This window comes from Salmo salar, chromosome ssa09 (assembly GCF_905237065.1).
Source record: "Salmo salar chromosome ssa09, Ssal_v3.1, whole genome shotgun sequence".
In the NCBI taxonomy this organism is placed as follows: domain Eukaryota; kingdom Metazoa; phylum Chordata; class Actinopteri; order Salmoniformes; family Salmonidae; genus Salmo; species Salmo salar.
In genome coordinates, this window is record NC_059450.1 from 49,763,874 (window position 1) to 49,787,770 (window position 23,897).

General features: G+C 43.8%; 1 protein-coding gene across 2 annotated transcripts in view; it reads left to right on the top strand.

Moving 5' to 3' along the window:
• Positions 1-23,897, top strand: part of capn3a (calpain 3a, (p94)) — a 233,087-nt gene that overhangs the window by 40,422 nt on the left and 168,768 nt on the right. Inside the window, exons 8-14 of one of the 2 annotated variants that reach the window (XM_045723775.1) lie at positions 1,607-1,684; positions 8,574-8,734; positions 9,546-9,715; positions 10,315-10,326; positions 10,545-10,753; positions 17,514-17,550; positions 18,633-18,710. In XM_045723775.1, the coding sequence (XP_045579731.1) occupies positions 1,607-1,684; positions 8,574-8,734; positions 9,546-9,715; positions 10,315-10,326; positions 10,545-10,753; positions 17,514-17,550; positions 18,633-18,710 (745 nt within the window). The remainder of the gene's footprint in view (positions 1-1,606; positions 1,685-8,573; positions 8,735-9,545; positions 9,716-10,314; positions 10,327-10,544; positions 10,754-17,513; positions 17,551-18,632; positions 18,711-23,897) is intronic. The other variant, XM_045723776.1, reaches the window with a different exon arrangement.

Consider the following 23,897-nt stretch of genomic DNA (forward strand, 5'->3'; position numbering starts at 1 on the left):
ACAATTAAAAAAACTAACATTGAACGTCGGCCATTCAATTTACTGATATCAATTACACAGCTAACTTTCAGTAGAGTAAATATTAGGCTTTATTATTTAGTTAACATCTAGTTAGCAACTGATAACGCTAGAATGGAGCTAAACTCTCACACATACGGTAGAATTGTCACGTCCTGACCAGTAAAGGGGTAATTTGTAATTGAAGTATGGTCAGGGCGTGGCAGGGGGTGTTTGTTTTGTGTGTTTTGGGGTTATTTGGTTCTAGGGGATTTTGGTTCTAGTTTTCTATGTTTCTTTTTCTATGTGTGGCCAAGTATGGCTTCCAATCAGAGGCAGGTGTCTTTCGTTGTCTCTGATTGGAAGCCATACTTAGGCAGCTTGTTTTTCCTGTGTTTTTGTGGGTGGTTGTTTTCTGTATAGCCGTGTGCCTTGCAGAACTGTTGATTGTCGGTTTATTGATTTCGTTTAAGTGTTCTCTTTATTAATAATAAAAGAAGATGAGCACTATACCCGCTGCGTTTTGGTCACCTTTCATCGACGCATGTGACAAGAATATAGAACTATAGGATGAATTTTAGGATATTTATGCTCTCACAATGGTCCCCAATTTGAAAGTAGTCATGTTACTAAATTAAATAATGCTTGATCAGGTGCACATTTTTCAAAAACATTTTAAAATATGTCTGGTTGTTAGAAAGGGACAGTAATCCCAAAGTATTCAGATTACAGTACTCATTTTGAGTAATCCAAAGGATTACGTTACTGATAAAGAGACCTGCGGGTTTTCTGGGAATTTATGTAAATCTTAAGCCTCCTTTGAATTTCCTTCAGCCCGGGAAAAATTTATGCGACAACGGAGTGATCAAATGAAGATCCTACAGCTGTATATTCCTATGTCAGGGAAGGTCCGTGTATCACACTATTCAGTTTGACTGTTGTTGATGTTGTTGATGTTGTTGTTGATGTTGTTGTTGTTGTTGATGTTGTTGTTGCTGATGTTGTTGATGTTGTGGTTGTTGTTGTTGTTGATGTTGTTGTTGATGTTGTGGTTGTTGATGTTGTTGATGTTGTTGATGTTGTGGTTGTTGTTGTTGTGGTTGTTGTTGTTGTTGATGTTGTTGATGTTGATGTTGTTGTTGATGTTGATGTTGTTGATGTTATTGATGTTGATGTTGTTGTTGCTGTTGTTGTTGATGTTGTTGATGTTGTTGCTGTTGATGTTGATGTTGTTGTTGATGCTCTTGCTGTTGTTGTTGTTGATGTTGATGTTGTTACTGTTGTTGTTGATGTTGTTGATGTTGTTGTTGATGTTGTGGTTGCTGTTGTTGCTGTTGCTGTTGTTGATGTTGTTGCTGTTGTTGATGTTGTTGTTGATGCTGTTGATGTTGTTGTTGTTGATGTTGTTGATGTTGTTGCTGTTGATGTTGATGTTGTTGTTGTTGTTGATGTTGTTGTTGTTGCTGTTGTTGTTGTTGTTGATGTTGTTGTTGTTGATGTTGTTGCTGTTGTTGTTGATGTTGTTGATGTTGTTGTTGATGTTGTTGTTGTTGATGTTGTTGTTGTTGTTGATGTTGTTGTTGTTGATGTTGTTGCCTCCCATCCACAGCTCTAAGGAGTGGGTATCTCTGTCTAAGGGAGAGAAGGACAAGCTCCGGCATCAGAGTGCTGAGGACGGTGAGTTCTGGTGAGTCTGTTACTCTCGTCAACAATGTCCTTCTAGCTGCTCTTGAAAAATGTACGCTTGTTGTTGTCTCTACCCACTTTTCATGTCCTCTCGTCTGTCTCGACTGGAAAAGGGAAAACCCACACTCACTGAAATTGTCTTTCAGTTTTAAAGTTAGGTGGGATGCTTGCGTCCCACCTACTCAACAGTCAGTTGAATCCTGTGGCGCGTTATTCAAATACCTTAGAAATGCTATTACTTCAATTTTTAAAAAATATGACTATTTTACACCATTTTAAAGATAAGACTCTCGTTAATATAACCACACTGTCCGATTTCAAAAAGGCTTTACAACGAAAGCAAAACATTATGTCAGCAGAGTACCCAGCCAGAAATAATCAGACACCCATTTTTCAAGCTAGCATATAATGTCACATAAACCCAAACCACAGCTAAATGTAGCACTAACCTTTGATGATCTTCATCAGATGACAACCCTAGGACATTATGTTATACAATACATGCATGTTTTGTTCAATCAAGTTCATATTTATATCAAAAACCAGCTTTTTACATTAGCATGTGACTAGCATGTGACTAGCATTCCCACCGAACACTGCCGGTGAATTTACTAAATTACTCACGATAAACGTTCACAAAAAGCATAACAATTATTTTAAGAATTATAGATACAGAACTCCTCTATGCACTCGATATGTCCGATTTTAAAATAGCTTTTCGGTGAAAGCACATTTTGCAATATTCTCAGTAGATAGCCCGGCATCACAGGGCTAGCTGTTTAGACACCCAGCAAGTTTAGCACTCATCAAAGTCAGATTTACTATAAGAAAAATGTTATTACCTTTGTTGTCTTCGTCAGAATGCACTCCCAGGACTTCTACTTCAATAACAAATGTTGGTTTGGTCCAAAATAATCCATCGTTATATCCGAATAGCGGTGTTTTGTTCGTGCGTTCAAGACACTATCCTAAAGGGTAAATAAGGGTGGCGTGCATGGCGCAATTCGTGACAAAAAAATTCTAAATATTCCATTACCGTACTTCGAAGCATGTCCACCGCTGTTTAAAATCAGTTTTTATGCCATTTTTCTCATAAAAAAGCGATAATATTCCAACCGGGAATCTGCGTTTAGGTAAACAGACAAAGGAAAAGAAAGCATTCGGTCGACGCGGGCACGCGCCTAAGCCCATAGTACTCTGAGTGGCCACTTGCCAAAAGCGATAAAGTGTTTCAGCCAGAGCCTGCCTCGATATCGTTCAGCTTTTTCCCGGGCTCTGAGAGACTATGGAAGCCGTAGGAAGTGTCACGTTATTGCACAGATCCTGAATCTTCAATAAAAAGAGCCAAGATGAAAAACTACTTCTCAGACAGGCCACTTCCTGCTTGAAATCTTCTCAGGTTTTGGCCTGCCATATGAGTTCTGTTATACTCACAGACACCATTCAAACAGTTTTAGAAACTTTAGGGTGTTTTCTATCCAAAGCCAATAATTATATGCATATTCTAGTTACTGGGCAGGAGTAGTAACCAGATTAAATCGGGTACGTTTTTTATCCGGCTGTGTCAATACTGCCCCCTAGCCCTAACAGGTTAAGAAAGAGCTGCAGTTAGTTTCAGTATGGAATATGTTAGTCCTAAATATTTCAAAAACTAAAAGCATTGTATTTGTTACAAATCATTCACTAAACCCTAAACCTCAACTAAATCTTGTAATAAATAATGTGGAAATTGAGCAAGTTGAGGTGACTAAACTGCTTGGAGTAACCCTGGATTGTAAACTGTCATGTTCAAAACATATTGATTCGACAGTAGCTAAGATGGGGAGAAGTCTGTCTATAATAAAGCGCTGCTCTGCCTTCTTAACTGCACTATCAACAAGACAGGTCCCACAGGCCCTAGTTTTGTCACACCTGGACTACTGTTCAGTCGCTTTGCCAGGTGCCACAAAGACTGACCTCAGAAAATTACAATTGGCTCAGGACAGGGCAGCACGGCTGGCCCTTAATTGTACACAGAGAGCATATGCATGCAAATCTCTCATGGCTCAAAGTGGAGGAGAGATTGACTTCATCACTACTTGTATTTATGAGAGGTATTGACATGTTGAATGCACCGAGCTGTCTGTTTAAACTACTGGCACACAGCTCAGACACCCATACATACCCCATAAGACATGCCACCAGAGGTCTCTTCAGAGTCCCCAAGTCCAGAACAGACTATGGGAGGCACACAGTACTACATAGAGCCATGACTACATGGAACTCTATTCCACATCAAGTAACTGATGCAAGCAGTAGAATCAGATTTTAAAAAACAAACTAAAATAGACCTTATGGAACAGCGGGGACTGTGAAGAGACACACACACACAGGTACAGACACATACTGTACATACCCACACACGATAACATACACACTATACACATGATTAGATACGCACTCCACACATGGATGTTGTATTGTAGATATGTGGTAGTAGAGTAGTGGCCTGAGGGAACACAATGTGTTGTAAAAAGTGTTATGAAATGTAATGTCATGTAATATTTTAAATTGTATATACAGTGCAAGTATTCAGACCCATTGAATTGTTTTCCTCATCAATCTACACACAAAACCCCATAATGACGAAGCGAAAACAGGTTTTTCGAATGTTTAGCAAATGTATTAAAAATAAAAACAGAAATACCTTATTTACATAAGTATTCAGACCTTTTGCTATGAGACTCTAAATTGAGCTCAGGTGCATCCTGTTTCTATTGATCATCCTTGAGATGTTTCTACAACTTGGTTGGAGTCCAGCTGTGGTACATTCAATTGATTGGACATGATTTGGAAAGGCACACACCTGTCTATAGAAGGTCCCACAGTTGACAGTGCATTTCAGAGCAAAAACCAAGCCATGAGGTTGAAGGAATTGTCCGTAGAAATCCGAGACAGGATTGTGTCGAGACACAGATCTGGGGAAGGGTACCAAAACATTTCTGCAGCATTGAAGGTCCCCAAGAACACAGTGGCCTCCATCATTTTTAAATGGAAGAAGTTTGAAACCACCAAGACTCTAACTAGAGCTGGCCGTCCAGTTAAACTGAGTAATCGGGGGAGAAGGGCCTTGGTCAGTGAGTTGACCAAGAACCTGATGGTCACTCTGACAAAGCTCCAGAGTTCCTCTGTAGAGATGGAAGAAACTTCCAGAAGGACAACCATCTCTGCAGCACTCCACCAATCAGGCCTTTATGGTAGAGTCCAGATGGAAGCCGCTCCTCAGTAAAAGGCACATGACACATCTGGAGGAAACCTGGCACCAACCCTACGGTGAAGCATGGTGATGGCAGCATCATGCTGTGGGGATCCTAGTCAGGATTGAGGGAAAGATGAACGGAGCAAAGTACAGAGAGATCCTTGATGAAAACATGACAGCCCACTTGTAGTTTGCCAAAAGGCACCTAAAGGACTCTCAGACCATGAGAAACAGAATTCTCTGGTCTGATGAAACCAAGATTGAACACTTTGGCCTGAATGCCAAGCGTCACGTCTGGACAAAACCTGGCACCATCCCTACGGTTGTCACGACTTCAGCCGAAGTTGATGCCCCTCCTTGTTCGGGTGGTGTTCGGCGGTCGACGTCACCGGTCTTCTAGCCATCGCCGATTCATTTGTCATTTTCTATTTGTTTTGTCTCGTTTTCCCACAGACCTGGTTTTCATTTCTCAATTACTGGTCATGTATTTAACCCTCTGTTTCCCCCATGTCTTTGTGTGTGATTGTTATTTTGTTCAGGTCGGTATGTTCCGGCTGGTTTGTACCGGCTGCTGTTTATTATCCATGCTTTGTGGCAACCGTTCTTTTTGCACTTTGTAAATTGTTTACTTTGTGCTGTTGAGGAAAGTGCGTTGTTTCACTCATCTCTGCTCTCCTGCGCCTGACTTTATACACCAGCTACACCCACCAACCTGACAATGGTGAAGCATGGTGGTGGCAGCATCATGCTGTGGGGATGTTTTTCAGCAGCAGGGAAAAGTACAGAGAGATCCTTGATGAAAACTTGCTCCAGAGCGCTCAGGACCTCAGACTGGGGCGAAGGTTCACCTTCCAACAGGACAACGACCCGAAGCAGACAGCCAAGACAACACAGGAGTGGCTTCGGGACAAGTCTCTGAATGTCCTTGAGTGGCCCAGCCAGAGCCTGGACTTGAACCTAATCAAAGATCTCTGGAGAGACCTGAAAATAGCTGTGCAGTGATGCTCCCCATCAAACCTGACAGAGCTTGAGAAGATCTGCAGAGAAGACTGGGAGAAATTCCCCAAATACAGGTGTGCCAAGCTTGTAGCGTCATACCCAAGAAGACTCGAGGCTGTAATCGCTGAAAAAGGTGCTTCAACAAAGTACTGAGTAAAGGGTCTGAATACTTATATAAATGTAATATATATATATATATATATAGTATATATATATATATATATATATATATATATATATATATTACATTTACATAAGTATTCAGACCCTTTACTCAGTATATATATATATACTGAGTATATATATATATACATACTGAGTATATATATAGTATATCTATATATATATATATATACTATATATATATATACTATATATATATATATATATACACTGCTCAAAAAAATAAAGGGAACACTTAAGCAACACATCCTAGATCTGAATGAAAGAAATAATCTTATTAAATACTTTTTTCTTTACATAGTTGAATGTGCTGACAACAAAATCACACAAAAATATCAATTTATCCAATTTATCAACCCATGGAGGTCTGGATTTGGAGTCACACTCAAAATTAAAGTGGAAGACCACACTACAGGCTGATCCAACTTTGATGTAATGTCCTTAAAACAAGTCAAAATGAGGCTCAGTAGTGTGTGTGGCGTCCACGTGCCTGTATGACCTCCCTACAACGCCTGGGCATGTTCCTGATGAGGTGGCGGATGGTCTCCTGAGGGATCTCCTCCCTGACCTGGACTAAAGCATCCGCCAACTGCTGGACAGTCTGTGGTGCAACGTGGCGTTGGTGGATGGAGCGAGACATGATGTCCCAGATGTGCTCAATTGGATTCAGGTCTGGGGAACGGGCGGGCCAGTCCATAGCATCAATGCCTTCCTCTTGCAGGAACTGCTGACACACTCCAGCCACATGAGGTCTAGCATTATCTTGCATTAGGAGGAACCCAGGGCCAACCGCATCAGCATATGGTCTCACAAGGGGTCTGAGGATCTCATCTCGGTACCTAATGGCAGTCATGCTACCTCTGGTGAGCACATGGAGGGCTGTGCGGCCCCCCAAAGAAATGCCACCCCACACCATGACTGACCCACCGCCAAACTGGTCATGCTGGAGGATGTTGCAGGCAGCAGAACGTTCTCCACGGCGTCTCCAAACTCTGTCACGTCTGTCACATGTGCTCAGTGTGAACCTGCTTTCATCTGTGAAGAGCATAGGGTGCCAGTGGCGAATTTGCCAATCTTGGTGTTCTCTGGCAAATGCCAAACGTCCTGCACGGTGTTGGGCTGTAAGCACAACCCCCACCTGTGGACGTCGGGCCCTCATACCACCCTCATGGAGTCTGTTTCTGACCGTTTGAGCAGACACATGCGCATTTGTGGCCTGCTGGAGGTCATTTTGCAGGGCTCTGGCAGTGCTCCTCCTTGCACAAAGGCGGAGGTAGCGGTCCTGCTGCTGGGTTGTTGACCTCCTACGGCCTCCTCCACGTCTCCTGATGTACTGGCCTGTCTCCTGGTCGCGCCCCCATGCTCTGGACACTACGTTGACACTACGCTGACAGACACTGCAAACCTTCTTGCCACAGCTCGCATTGATGTGCCATCCTGGATGAGCTGCACTACCTGAGCCACTTGTGTGGGTTGTAGACTCCGTCTCATGCTACCACTAGTGTGAAAGCACCGCCAGCATTCAAAAGTGACCAAAACATCAGCCAGGAAGCATAGGAACTGAGAAGTTGTCTGTGGTCCCCACCTGCAGAACCACTCCTTTATTGGGGGTGTCTTGCTAATTGCCTATAATTTCCACCTGTTGTCTATTCCATTTGCACAACAGCATGTGAAATTTATTGTCAATTAGTGTTGCTTCCTAAGTGGACAGTTTGATTTCACAGAAGTGTGATTGACTTGGAGTTACATTGTGTTGTTTAAGTGTTCCCTTTATTTTTTTGAGCAATGTTTATTATACATTTGCAAAAATGTCTAATAAAAAGTTTTTGCTTTGTCATTATGGGGTATTGTGTGCATTTTAGAATAAGGCTGTAACGAGGTTGTGAAACTGTAAGTCACTGGGTCTGAATCCTTTCCGAATGCACTGTAACTACCTTAATGTTGCTGGACCCCCTTGGCAGCATAAATACAAATGCAGATCTCCTTGCTCTCCCTCTCCATCTCCTCTGTCTACCCTACCTCTCCCCCTTCCTCTCCCTAACCCTCTCCTCTGTCTCCATCTCCTCTCTCTTCCTCTCCTCTCTTTCCCTCTCATCTGTCTCCCTCTCCCGTCTCCCTCTTTCTCTCCTCTGTCTCCCTCTTCTCTGTCTCCCTCTCTCTCTCTCTCCGTCTCCCTCTCCCGTCTCCCTTTTTCTCTCCTCTGTCTCCCTCTTCTCTCCTCTGTCTCCCTCTTCTCTCCTCTGTCTCCCTCTTCTCTGTCTCCCTCGCTCTCTCTCCTCTCTCTCCCTCTCCTCTCTCTCCCTCTGTCTCTCTCTCCCTCTCCCTCTGTCTCCCCTTCCTCTGTCTCCCTCCTCTCTCTCCCTCTCCTTTCTCTCCCTATCCTCTCTGTCTCCCCTTCCTCTCCTCTGTCTCGCTCTCCCTCTCCTCTGTCTCCCCTCTCCTCTGTCTCCCCTCTCCTCTGTCTCTCCAGGATGTCCTTTGAGGACTTCAAGAAAAACTACACCAAGATTGAGATCTGCAACCTGACCCCTGATGCCCTGGAGGACGATAAGATCCACAAGTGGACGGTGTCTGTGAACGAGGGTCGTTGGGTCAGAGGCTGCTCTGCCGGGGGCTGCAGGAACTACCCAGGTAGGAGATGAACCCCTAACACCTAACCTTTAACCTTTAACCCCTGTAATATATGGACCCTCATTTGTAATTTGTTATTATTTTAGTTTAGTTGAATTCAGACTTGGGTAGTAATTACAGTAATAATCGTTTTATTTTAAAATCCTTTAGCTGTGGTTGATTGAGCTTGCCTGATGCAATGGAAACAATTGAATAGTCTTACAATTGCACTTCCCGTCCACCTGGCACTCTGGTCAGGCTAAATTAAATGTTATTTGAACTCAGGTCTGGTTGCCTCGTGTAAAGGATTGTCCTCATACGGGACACCATTACGTAGTTGAGAATGTCCATCAAAGGCCCAAAAATTATATTTCCACACTTTGAAGTTAGAATAATACTGTGAAATTGTGAAAATTATAATAGTGATTTTTTTTTTTTGTGTAAAAGCTGTTTGAAAAGTCTGCATGAAATTTCAGCTGTTTCGGTAGGATGGAGTTTTGGCCTGCCTGGTGACATCACCAGACTGTAAATTAGGAAATAGACCAATAACAAAGAGAGTTCCAAACCTCTCTGCCAATAACAGCTAGTTTTCAGTTTTCCCCTCCCTACTCAGACCACTCCCAGACATTCCTAGAAAATGTTTTGCTTGAGAAATTGCTCTTTGCTAAGTAGCTATTTTTGTTTATTTTTTACCATTTTAATTGAAAACAATCATAGTAAGGTACTTAATTGTTATCCAGAAATGATTTTATATTAAGATAAAAAAAAACAGTAGCATTGGACTTTTAAGTGATTTGGTGTGTTTGGTTCTGGACTCGCTCCCTACCTGCAGATACATTCTGGACCAACCCTCAGTTCCGTCTCTGTCTCCTGGAGGAGGATGACGACTCAGAGGACAACGAGGTGGCGTGTTCCTTCGTGGTCTCTCTGATGCAGAAGAACAGACGGAAAGACAGGAAGTTGGGAGCCAATCTCTTCACCATCGGATTTGCCATCTATGAGGTGTCCCCTGTCAGCCAATCCCCCCCCCCCCAAAAAAAACTACTAAACAAAAAAATCCACTACTAAAGAATCTAAGATAACTTTTATTATTCTTTAAAGGGGAAATCTGCAGTTCAAACAACAACAAAGCACACAGTTAGTTTAAAAGTCCAAAAATGGATATACAAATCACAGATTGCCCCTTTAACACATGACCACATACGTTTGTGTACATGTCAGACAGGGCACTTCCTGTATGGAATCTTCTCAGTTTTTGGCCTGCCATATGAGTTCTGTTATACTCACAGACACCATTCAAACAGTTTTAGAAACTTTAGAGTGTTTTCTATCCAAATCCACTAATTATATGAATATTCTAGTTTCTGGGCAGGAGTAGTAACCAGATTAAATCGGGTACGTTTTTTTTTATTTTTTACTTCCCCCGTAACCACAACAGGTTTAACGCATGACCACATTCGTTTGTGTACGTGCTGCCTTCTGTTGTAACACTGTTTAGTTTTGAGCAGAGCGGTGTTTACTGATCCTGTTTCTGCTGCAGGCACAACTCACTCTTCTCTCTGTCTGTCTGTCTGTCTGTCTGTCTGTCTGTCTGTCTGTAGGTGCCGAAGGAGGTAAGGACAGGAGATGTGGAATGTGTTTGTTTACACGTTGAGGTTTTATCATTCTAATTCACTTTACGCCATATTTATTTATAAATGTGTTACTATGAAAGTTTGTATGATTAATAGTATAACAACAATAACTAATTCAACACTTTGTTTTCGACACTTTTCATTCCCAGTCTTTCTTCTCCTGCCTCCTCCGTCTGTGTCTGTGTGTTTCTGACCAGATGCACGGCAACAAGCAGCACATGCAGAAGGACTTCTTCCTGTTCAACTCATCCAAGGCTCGCTGCAAGTCCTACATCAACCTGAGGGAGGTGACCCAACGCTTCCGTCTGAGCCCCGGGGAGTACGTGATCATCCCGTCTACCTACGAGCCTCACCAGGAGGGAGAGTTCATCCTCAGAGTCTTCTCCGAAAAGAGGAACACCTCAGAGTGAGTGAGAGAGAGAGCGGGGTGGTAGTGGAGGAGCGCAGAGGGAATATGCCTAGTCTCCCTGGGGGGAAAAGCAATGCAAGGCCGTAGTGAAGTGGTCTAAGAGATTTATTAACAGTATGGGCCGGGATTTAAACAAACGCAGATAAACGGCCTGTGCAGTGCGATAGACTTTTTAAAAGGCAATTTTTTCCCCAGACGTTTTGCGTCGCTGTAAACGCTGCAGATGTCGTTGTTTAAAGATTAAATCACCTTTTTAAAAAGTCAATCGCAGCGCACAGGTCGTTTATCTGCGTTTGTTTGAATCCCGGCTTATGTTTTCCTTGGCCACTGGTTAACTATATATATATATATATATATATATATATATATATATATATATATATCAATCAATAGATATATATATATATATATATATATATATATATATCAATCAATAGATATGCTATCTTGGTAATAGTATGGGATGAGAAATTAGTATTTGTTAATCGCCAGCTTCTCTGGCGTTTCCCAGTTATAGTATCTCACCCTATGTCACAGTATCTGGCCTTAAGTACAGTATCTGGCCTTATGTCACAGTATCTTGTCCTATGTCACAGTATCTGGCCTTATGTCACAGTATCTGGCCTTATGTCACAGTATGTGGCCCTATGTCACAGTATCTGGCCCTATGTCACAGTATTTGGTCCTATGTCACAGTATCTGGCCTTATGTCACAGCATCTGGCCCTATGTCACAGTATCTGGTCTTATGTCACAGTATCTGGCCTTATGTCACAGTATCTGGCCTCATGTTTAAGATGGGCTAACCAATGTGGGTGGGTGTGTGTTGGGTTATTGTCAGGTTAGAGCGCTCCCCTTTGGGGAGAAGGGGTACTGGGGTTACAGTGGTGGTGTCAGACCGCTAAAAGACAAACTATTTTAACTGCGATTTGATTTGTAGAGCTGGAAGGAGTCAGCCACAGTTTGAAGCTGTTATGGAATCTTTTTTAGGACAAGCGACTTCAGATTTGGGCATGCTCGGGTAAATATTTTTCTTTCAGTATTAAAATAAACATCCTGCTCTGACTCCAAGCATCCCAAAACAATTTCCACCCTAGCCAACAAGAGCTCCTAGCTCTGATGGAAGAAAGGGGGGACCTAAAGGATGCTGGGAAAATATATAACAGACAGAACAACCAGACAGACAGAACAACACACCAACTTGATGATTAGGCCGGTTTCCTGGACATAGATGAAGCAAGATCAAAAGAGAATCTCCATTGAAAATGTTTTTTTTTAATCTGTGACTGGAAACAGTTTTGACATAACAAAGCCTGGCTTTTATTTAATCTCAGTGGGAGTCACTGTTTTCATCCATTTGTTTTAAAGAAACATGGACAGAGTAGGTGTCACATTTTAGGTTATATAATCAAGTTGAGTAGGTATTGTCTGCCATATCTTGTCTGTGTTGAGAAGCTGGTTGGAGACATGTCAGCCAGACAGACCAGGCCTAGACCCAACGCTCCTACAGAGTAGACTAGGTCTGGACCCAACGCTCCTACAGAGTAGATAGGTCTGGACCCAACGCTCCTACAGAGTAGGACAGGTCTGGACCAAACGTCCCTACAGAGTAGACCAGGTCTGGACCCAACGCTCCTACAGAGTAGACCAGGTCTGGACCCAAAACGCTCCTACAGAGTAGACCAGGTCTGGACCCAAAACGCTCCTACAGAGTAGACCAGGTCTGGACCCAACGCTCCTACAGAGTAGACAGGTCTGGACCCAACGCTCCTACAGAGTAGACAGGTCTGGACCCAACGCTCCTACAGAGTAGACAGGTCTGGACCCAACGCTCCTACAGAGTAGACCAGGTCTGGACCCAACGCTCCTACAGAATAGACAGGTCTGGACCCAACGCCCCTACAGAGTAGACCAGGTCTGGACCCAACGCTCCTACAGAGTAGACAGGTCTGGACCCAATGCTCCTACAGAGTAGAACAGGTCTGGACCCAACGGCCCTACAGAGTAGACAGGTCTGGACCCAACGCTCCTACAGAGTAGACAGGTCTGGGCCCAACGCTCCTACAGAGTAGACCAGGTCTGGACCCAACGCTCCTACAGAGTAGACCAGGTCTGGACCCAACGCTCCTACAGAGTAGACCAGGTCTGGACCCAACGCTCCTACAGAATAGACAGGTCTGGACAGAACGCTCCTACAGAATAGACCAGGTCTGGACCCAACGCCCCTACAGAGTAGACCAGGTCTGGACCCAACGGCCCTACAGAGTAGACCAGGTCTGGACCCAACGCTCCTACAGAGTAGACAGGTCTGGACCCAACGCTCCTACAGAGTAGACCAGGTCTGGACCAAATGCTCCTACAGAGTAGACCAGGTCTGGACCCAAAACGCTCCGACAGAGTAGACCAGGTCTGGACCCAACGCTCCTACAGAGTAGACAGGTCTGGACCCAACTCTCCTACAGAGTAGACAGGTCTGGACCCAACGCTCCTACAGAGTAGAACAGGTCTGGACCCAATGCTCCTCCAGAGTGGACAGGTCTGGACCCAACACTCCTACAGAGTAGACAGGTCTGGACCCAAAGCTCCTACAGAGTAGACCAGGTCTGGACCCAACGCTCCTACAGAGTAGACCAGGTCTGGACCCAAAACGCTCCTACAGAGTAGACCAGGTCTGGACCCAACGCTCCTACAGAGTATACAGGTCTGGACCCAACGCTCCTACAGAGTAGACTGGTCTGGACCCAACGCTCCTACAGAGTAGAACAGGTCTGGACACAACGCTCCTACAGAGTAGACCAGGTCTGGACCCAACGCTCCTACAGAGTATACCAGGTCTGGACCCAACGCTCCTACAGAGTAGACAGGTCTGGACCCAACGCTCCTACAGAGTAGACCAGGTCTGGACCCAACGGCCCTACAGAGTAGACCAGGTCTGGACCCAACGCTCCTACAGAGTATACCAGGTCTGGACCCAACGCTCCTACAGAATAGACCAGGTCTGGACCCAACGTCCCTACAGAGCAGACCAGGTCTGGACCCAACGCTCCTACAGAGTAGACAGGTTTGGACCCAACGCTCCTACAGAGTAGACAGGTTTGGACCCAACGCTCCTACAGAGTAGACAGGTCTGGACACAACGCTCCTACAGAGTAGACCAGGTCTGGACCCAACGCTCCTACAGAGTAGACCAGGTCTGGACCCAACGCTCCTACAGAGCAGACAGGTCTGGAACCAACGCTCCTACAGAGTAGACATGTCTGGACCCAACGCTCGTATAGAGTAGACCAGGTCTGGACCCAACGCTCCTACAGAATAGACAGGTCTGGACCCAACGCTCCTACAGAATAGACCAGGTCTGGACCCAACGCCCCTACAGAGTAGACCAGGTCTGGACCCAACGCCCCTACAGAGTAGACCAGGTCTGGACCCAACGCCCCTACAGAGTAGACCAGGTCTGGACCCAACGCTCCTACAGAGTAGACAGGTCTGGACCCAAAACGCTCCTACAAAGTAGACCAGGTCTGGACCCAAAATGCTCCTACAGAGTAGACCAGGTCTGGACCCAACGCTCCTACAGAGTAGACAGGTCTGGACCCAACGCTCCTACAGAGTAGAACAGGTCTGGACCCAATGCTCCTCCAGAGTGGACAGGTCTGGACCCAACGCTCCTACAGAGTAGACCAGGTCTGGACCCAAAACGCTCCTACAGAGTACACCAGGTCTGGACCCAACGCTCCTACAGAGTAGACAGGTCTGGACCCAACGCTCCTACAGAGTAGACAGGTCTGGACCCAACGTTCCTACAGAGTAGAACAGGTCTGGACCCAATGCTCCTCCAGAGTGGACAGGTCTGGACCCAACGCTCCTACAGAGTAGACAGGTCTGGACCCAAATCTCCTACAGAGTAGACCAGGTCTGGACCCAATGCTCCTACAGAGTATACCAGGTCTGGACCCAACGCTCCTACAGAGTAGACAGGTCTGGACCCAACGCTCCTACAGAATAGACCAGGTCTGGACCCAACGCTCCTACAGAATAGACCAGGTCTGGACCCAACGTCCCTACAGAGTAGACCAGGTCTGGACCCAACGCCCCTACAGAGTATACCAGGTCTGGACCCAACGCTCCTACAGAGTAGACAGGTCTGGACCCAACGCTCCTACAGAATAGGCCAGGTCTGGACCCAACGTCCCGACAGAGTAGACCAGGTCTGGACCCAACGTCCCGACAGAGTAGACCAGGTCTGGACCCAACGCTCCTACAGAGTAGACAGGTCTGGACCCAACGCTCCTACAGAATAGGCCAGGTCTGGACCCAACGTCCCGACAGAGTAGACCAGGTCTGGACCCAACGTCCCGACAGAGTAGACCAGGTCTGGACCCAACGCTCCTACAGAGTAGACCAGGTCTGGACCCAACGCTCCTACAGAGTAGACAGGTCTGGACCCAACGCTCCTACAGAGTAGACCAGGTCTGGACCCAACGCTCCTTTAGAGTAGACAGGTCTTGACCCAACGCTCCTACAGAGTGGACAGGTGTGTACCCAACGCTCTTACAGAGTAGACAGGTCTGGACCCAACGTCCCTACAGAGTAGACCAGGTCTGGACCCAGCGCTCCTACAGAGTAGACATGACCAACAAGCATGGCCTGAACCTAAGAGGCCGAGACAAGGCTGCCCACAAGAGTAGTGTTAAATAGTGTTTATTATCATTAAATAGAAGTTTATTAAAAGAAAACAAGTTTTTAAGAAGAAGATGAAAAATAACAAAACACGGATAAAAAAAAAATATATATATATATATATATATATATATACACTGCTCAAAAAAATAAAGGGAACACTAAAATAACACATCCTAGATCTGAATGAATGAAATAATCTTATTAAATACTTTTTTCTTTACATAGTTGAATGTGCTGACAACAAAATCACACAAAAAGAATCAATGGAAATCCAATTTATCAACCCATGGAGGTCTGGATTTGGAGTCACACTCAAAATTAAAGTGGAAAACCACACTACAGGCTGATCCAACTTTGATGTAATGTCCTTAAAACAAGGCAAAATGAGGCTCAGTAGTGTGTGTGGCCTCCACGTGCCTGTATGACCTCCCTACATCGCCTGGGCATGCTCCTGATGAGGTGGCAGATGGTCTCCTGAGGGATCTCCTCCCAGACCTGGACTAAATCATCAGCCAACTCCTGGACAGTCTGTGGTGCAATGTGGCGTTGGTGGATAGAGCGAGACATGATGTCCCAGATGTGCTCAATTGGATTCAGGTCTGGGGAACGGGCGGGCCAGTCCATAGCATCAATGCCTTCCTCTTGCATGAACTGCTGACACACTCCAGCCACATGAGGTCTAGCATTGTCTTGCATCAGGAGGAATCCAGGGCCAACCACACCAGCATATGGTCTCACAAGGGGTCTGAGGATCTCATCTCGGGACCTAATGGCAGTAAGGCTACCTCTGGCGAGCACATGGAGGCCCCCCAAAGAAATGCCACCCCACACCATGACTGACCCACCGCCAAACCGGTCATGCTAGAGGATGTTGCAGCCAGCAGAACGTTCTCCACGGCGTCTCCAGACTCTGTCACGTCTGTCACATGTGCTCAGTGTGAACCTGCTTCATCTGTGAAGAGCACAGGGCGCCAGTGGCGAATTTGCCAATCTTGATGTTCTCTGGCAAATGCCAAACGTCCTGCATGGTGTTGGGCTGTAAGTACAACCCCCACCTGTGGACGTCGGGCCCTCATACCACCCTCATTGAGTCTGTTTCTGACCGTTTGAGCAGACACATGCACATTTGTGGCCTGCTGGAGGTCATTTTGCAGGGCTCTGGCAGTGCTCCTCCTGCTCCTCCTTGCACAAAGGCGGAGGTAGCTGTCCTGCTGCTGGGTTGTTGCCCTCCTACGGCCTCCTCCACATCTCCTGATGTACTGGCCTGTCTCCTGGTAGCGCCTCCATGCTCTGGACACTACGCTGACAGACACAGCAAACCTTCTTGCCACAGCTCGCATTGATGTGCCATACTGGATGAGCTGCACTACCTGAGCCACTTGTGTGGGTTGTAGACACCGTCTCATGCTACCACTAGAGTGAAAGCACCGCCAGCATTCAGAAGTGACCAAAACATCAGCCAGGAAGCAGGAACTGAGAAGTGGTCTGTGGTTACCACCTGCAGAACCACTCCTTTATTGGGGGTGCCTTGCTAATTGCCTATAATTTCCACCTGTTGTCTATTCCATTTGCACAACAGCATGTGAAATGTATTGTCAATCAGTGTTGCCTCCTAAGTGGACAGTTTGATTTCACAGAAGTGTGATTGACTTGGAGTTACATTGTGTTGTTTAAGTGTTCCCTTTATTTTTTTGAGCAGTGTATATAAAACACGTGGTAAATGTGACTGACATTTTGTTCACAGCTCGGTGCAAGGCGGTAAGCGTGTGTTGTACAATATTGTCATTCAACTCAACGCTATTGGATATGAGACCATAATCCTTTAGAATGTTCCGAGAGCGTTATCGTTCCATATTATTGATGTTGCAAAAATACAGTTAGGAACAATATTCAGAGATATATAGACACGTAGGAATACCCATAGACAACTTGTAAATGTGATGAAATGTTTACTTAGGATGTTGTAGAGTGTTTGGCTCTTTATCAAGAAATGTGTGAGGCTTACGGTCTAATGAGATGGTTAAAGTCCTGCTAGTGTCACAAATGGTGACTGCGATTTGTTGGTTTCTATTCAGGGAGATAGAGAACAGGATCGAGGCAGACCATCCAGTGGTGAGTTCGTTCTCGGGTTCTTTATTCTGTCAACGTATTCATCTGTCTCACGGCCCAACTTCCTGTTTCTGTCAACGTCATGTTTTCATCTGTCTCACGGTCCAACTTCCTGTTTCTGTCAACGTCATGTATTCATCTGTCTCACAGTCCAACTTCCTGTTTCTGTTAGCGTCATGTATTCATCTGTCTCACAGTCCACAGCCCAACTTCCTGTTTCGGTCAGTCTTCTCCCGTCTCTATTGGCTCACCATCTGGCAGTGAGCCCTTGTCTTGGATCAGTGAGAGACAATAAAATGGTGCTCCTTATCCTTGGTACTTTGGATGTTTATGTCAGCCCTGAAACAGGCCTAGATTAAATGAAAAGGACTATTTATTTTTTGTGTTAACATTTTTACATCAGTATTCAGAAGTGATATTGGCTGATCGTATTTGCCTCTCAGACACTCTTTCTCTTCCCCCTCCCCCTGTATCTCTTTCTCCCCCTCTCCATATCTCTTTCTCCTTCCCTCCCTCTCTCTCTGTATCTCCCCCATCTCTCTGTATCTCCCCCCTCCCCATATCTCTTTCTCCTCCCCTCCCTCTCCCCATATCTCTTTCTCCCCCCTCCCTCTCCCCATATCTCTTTCTCCCCCCCCTCTCCCCATATCTCTCCCCATATCTCTTTCTCCTTCCCTCCCGTCTCTCTGTATCTCCCCCCCTCCCCATATCTCTTTCTCCCCCTCCCTCTCCCCATATCTCTTTCTTCTCCCCTCCCTCTCCCCATATCTCTCCTTCCTCCCTCTCTCTGTATATCCCCCCATATCTCTTTCTCCTCCCTCCCTCTCCCCATATCTCTCCCTCCCTCCCTCTCTCTCCATATCTCTTTCTCCCCCCTCCCTCTCCCCATATCTCTCTCCATATCTCTCCCTCCCTCTCCCCATATCTCTTTCTCCTCCCCTCCCTCTCCCCATATCTCTTTCTCCTCCCCTCCCTCTCCCCATATCTCTCCCCATATCTCTTTCGCCTCCCCTCCCTCTCCCCATATCTCTCCCTCCCTCCCTCCCTCTCTCTCTCTCCCCTCTGTGTCGTCTTCTCCTTCTCAGCCGGCCCCAGCCAATGCAGGGGAGGAGAGTGAGGAAGACCAGCAGTTCCGGAGCATCTTTCAGCAGATAGCCGGGGATGTGAGTACAGGGAGTACAGGGAGGCCAGTGAGGCCAGTGAGGCCAGTGAGCGCTTGGGGGAGTGTGAGTATAGTGCTGTGGGTGGGTGGTCAAAACCAATGTGCTCCCAATTTAGTGCCGGGATTCAATCCGATCTGCGTCAATATTCGCGTTATAGCGCGCATGACATTTAAAGGTAATTTTCAGATTGAGTTGACATATGCAGCGTTTACCTTTATCTCTATCTTCACAACACGGGAACATTCCCTTTAAAAGCTGCATGGTCTAAAACCCACGATCAGATTGAATCCTGCCAGTATATTATTATATACTGTATTACACCTCCTGTATATCTGTCATGTTATCGTATTACACCTCCTGTATATCTGTCATGTTACTGTATTACAGCTCCTGTATATCTGTCATGTTACTGTATATCTGTCATGTTACTGTACAACACCTCCTGTATATCTGTCATGTTACTGTTTTACACCTCCTGTATATCTGTCATGTTACTGTATTACACCTACTGTATATCTGTCATGTTACTGTATTATACCTCCTGTATATCTGTGATGTTACTGTATTACACCTACTGTATATCTGTCATGTTACCGTATTACACCTCCTGTCTATCTGTCATGTTACCGTATTTTACCTCCTGTATATCTGTCATGTTACTGTACAACACCTCCTGTATATCGGTCATGTTACTGTATATCTGTCATGTTACTGCACAACACCTCCTGTATATCTGTCATGTTACTGTAATACACCTCCTGTATGTCTGTCATGCTACTGTATTACACCTGCTGTATATCTGTCATGTTACTGTATTATACCTCCTGTATATCTGTCATGTTACTGTACAACACCTCCTGTATCTCTGTCATGTTACTGTATTACGCGTCCTGTATATCTGTCATGTTACTGTATGTCACCTCCTGTATATCTGTCATGTTACTGTATTACACCTCCTGTATATCTGTCATGTTACTGTATTACACCTCCTGTATAGCTGTCATGTTACTGTATTACACCTCCTGTATATCTGTAATGTTACTGTATTACACCTCCTGTATCTCTGTCATGTTACTGTATTACACCTCCTGTATATCTGTCATGTTACTGTATTACACCTACTGTATATCTGTCATGTTACTGTATTATACCTCCTGAATATCTGTCATGTTACTGTATTACACCTACTGTATATCTGTCATGTTACCGTATTACACCTCCTGTCTATCTGTCATGTTAGTGTTTTACCTACTGTATATCTGTCATGGTACTGTACAACACCTCCTGTATATCTGTCATGTTACTGTATTACAGGTCCTGTATATCTGTCATGTTACTGTACATTACCTCCTGTATATCTGTCATGTTACTGTATTACACCTCCTGTATATCTGTCATGTTACTGTATTATACCTCCTGTATATCTGTCATGTTACTGTACAACACCTCCTGTATATCTGTCATGTTACTGTACAACACCTCCTGTATATCTGTCATGTTACTGTATTACACCTCCTGTATAGCTGTCATGTTACTGTATTACACCTCCTGTATATCTGTCATGTTACTGTATTACACCTCCTGTATATCTGTCATGTTACTGTATTACACCTCCTGTATATCTGTCATGTTAATGTATTACACCTCCTGTATATCTGTCATATTACTGTATTACACCTCCTGTATATCTGTCATGTTACTGTATTACACCACCTGTATATCTGTCATGTTACTGTATTAAACCTCCTGTATATCTGTCATGTTACTGTACATTACCTCCTGTATATCTGTCATGTTACTGTATTACACCTCCTGTATATCTGTCATGTTACTGTATTATACCTCCTGTATATCTGTCATGTTACTGTACAACACCTCCTGTATATCTGTCATGTTACTGTACAACACCTCCTGTATATCTGTCATGTTACTGTATTACAGGTCCTGTATATCTGTCATGTTACTGTATTACACCTCCTGTATAGCTGTCATGTTACTGTATTACACCTCCTGTATATCTGTCATGTTACTGTATTACACCTCCTGTATATCTGTCATGTTACTGTATTACACCTCCTGTATATCTGTCATGTTACTGTATTACACCTCCTGTATATCTGTCATATTACTGTATTACACCTCCTGTATATCTGTCATGTTACTGTATTACACCACCTGTATATCTGTCATGTTACTGTATTAAACCTCCTGTATATCTGTCATGTTACTGTACAACACCTCCTGCATATCTGTCATGTTACTGTACAACACCTCCTGTATATCTGTCATGTTACTGTATTACACCTCCTGTATATATGTCTTGTTACTGTATTATACCTCCTGTATATCTGTCATGTTACTGTACAACACCTCCTGCATATCTGTCATGTTACTGTACAACACCTTTATATCTGTCATGTTACGGTATTTCACCTCCTTTATATCTGTCATGTTACTGTATTTCACCTCCTGTATATCTGTCATGTCACTGTATTACACCTCCTGTATATCTGTCATGTTACTGTATTACAACTCCTGTATAGCTGTCATGTTACTGTATTACACCTCCTGTATAGCTGTCATGTTACTGTATTACACCTCCTGTATATCTGTCATGTTACTGTATTATACCTCCTGAATATCTGTCATGTTACTGTATTACACCTACTGTATATCAGTCATGTTACCGTATTACACCTCCTGTCTATCTGTCATATTAGTGTTTTACCTCCTGTCTGTCTGTCATGTTACTGTATTACACCTCCTGTATCTCTGTCATGTTACTGTATTACACCTCCTGTATATCTGTCATGTTACTGTATATCTGTCATGTTACCTGTACAACACCTCCTGTATATCTGTCATGTTACTGTATTAAACCTCCTGTATATCTGTCATGTTACTGTACAACACCTCCTGTATATCTGTCATGTTACTGTATTACACCTCCTGTATAGCTGTCATGTTACTGTATTACACTTCCTGTATATCTGTCATGTTACTGTATTAAACCTCCTGTATATCTGTCATGTTACTGTGTTACACCTCCTGTATATCTGTCATGTTACTGTATTACACCTCCTGTATATCTGTCATGTTACTGTATTACACCTGCTGTATATCTGTCATGTTACCGTATTACACCTCCTGTCTATCTGTCATGTTACCGTATTTTACCTCCTGTATATCTGTCATGTTACTGTACAACACCTCCTGTATATCTGTCATGTTACTGTATTACACCTCCTGTATATCTGTCATGTTACTGTATTAAACCTGCTGTATATCTGTCATGTTACTGTATTACACCTCCTGTATATCTGTCATGTTACTGTATATCTGTCATGTTACTGTATTACACCTCCTGTATATATGTCTTGTTACTGTATTATACCTCCTGTATATCTGTCATGTTACTGTACAACACCTCCTGTATATCTGTCATGTTACTGTACAACACCTCCTGTATATCTGTCATGTTACTGTATTACACCTCCTGTATATCTGTCATGTTACTGTATTACACCTCCTGTATATCTGTAATGTTACTGTGTTATACCTCCTGTATATCTGTCATGTTACTGTATGACACCTGTTTAGCTGTCATGTTACAGTCATACACCTCCTGTATAGCTGTCATGTTACTGTATTACACCTCCTGTATATCTGTCATGTTACTGTATTACACCTCCTGTATATCTGTCATGTTTCTGTATTACACCTACTGTATATCTGTCATGTTACTTTATTATACCTCCTGAATATCTGTCATGTTACTGTATTACACCTACTGTATATCTGTCATGTTACCGTATTACACCTCCTGTCTATCTGTCATGTTACTGTTTTACCTAATATATATCTGTCATGGTACTGTACAACACCTCCTGTATCTCTGTCATGTTACTGTATTACACCTCCTGTATATCTGTCATGTTACTGTACATTACCTCCTGTATATCTGTCATGTTACTGTATTACACCTCCTGTATATCTGTCATGTTACTGTATTATACCTCCTGTATATCTATCATGTTACTGTACAACACCTCCTGTATATCTGTCATGTTACTGTACAACACCTCCTGTATATCTGTCATGTTACTGTATTACACCTCCTGTATATCTGTCATGATACTGTATTAAACCTGCTGTATATCTGTCATGTTACTGTATTACACCTCCTGTATATCTGTCATGTTACTGTATATCTGTCATGTTACTGTATTACACCTCCTGTATATATGTCTTGTTACTGTATTATACCTCCTGTATATCTGTCATGTTACTGTACAACACCTCCTGTATATCTGTCATGTTACTGTACAACACCTCCTGTATATCTGTCATGTTACTGTATTACACCTCCTGTACATCTGTCATGTTACTGTATTACACCTCCTGTATATCTGTAATGTTACTGTATTATACCTCCTGTATATCTGTCATGTTACTGTATGACACCTGTTTAGCTGTCATGTTACTGTAATACACCTCCTGTATAGCTGTCATGTTACTGTATTACACCTCCTGTATATCTGTCATGTTACTGTATTACACCTCCTGTATATCTGTCATGTTTCTGTATTACACCTCCTGTATATCTGTCATGTTACTGTATTATACCTCCTGAATATCTGTCATGTTACTGTATTACACCTACTGTATATCTGTCATGTTACCATATTACACCTCCTGTCTATCTGTCATGTTAGTGTTTTACCTAATATATATCTGTCATGGTACTGTACAACACCTCCTGTATCTCTGTCATGTTACTGTATTACACCTCCTGTATATCTGTCATGTTACTGTACATTACCTCCTGTATATCTGTCATGTTACTGTATTACACCTCCTGTATATCTGTCATGTTACTGTATTATACCTCCTGTATATCTGTCATGTTACTGTACAACACCTCCTGTATATCTGTCATGTTACTGTACAACACCTCCTGTATATCTGTCATGTTACTGTATTACAGCTCCTGTATATCTGTCATGTTACTGTATTACACCTCCTGTATAGCTGTCATGTTACTGTATTAGACCTCCTGTATATCTGTCATGTTACTGTACAACACATCCTGTATATCTGTCATGTTACTGTATAACACCTCCTGTATATCTGTAATGTTACTGTATTAAACCTGCTGTATATCTGTCATGTTACTGTATTACACCT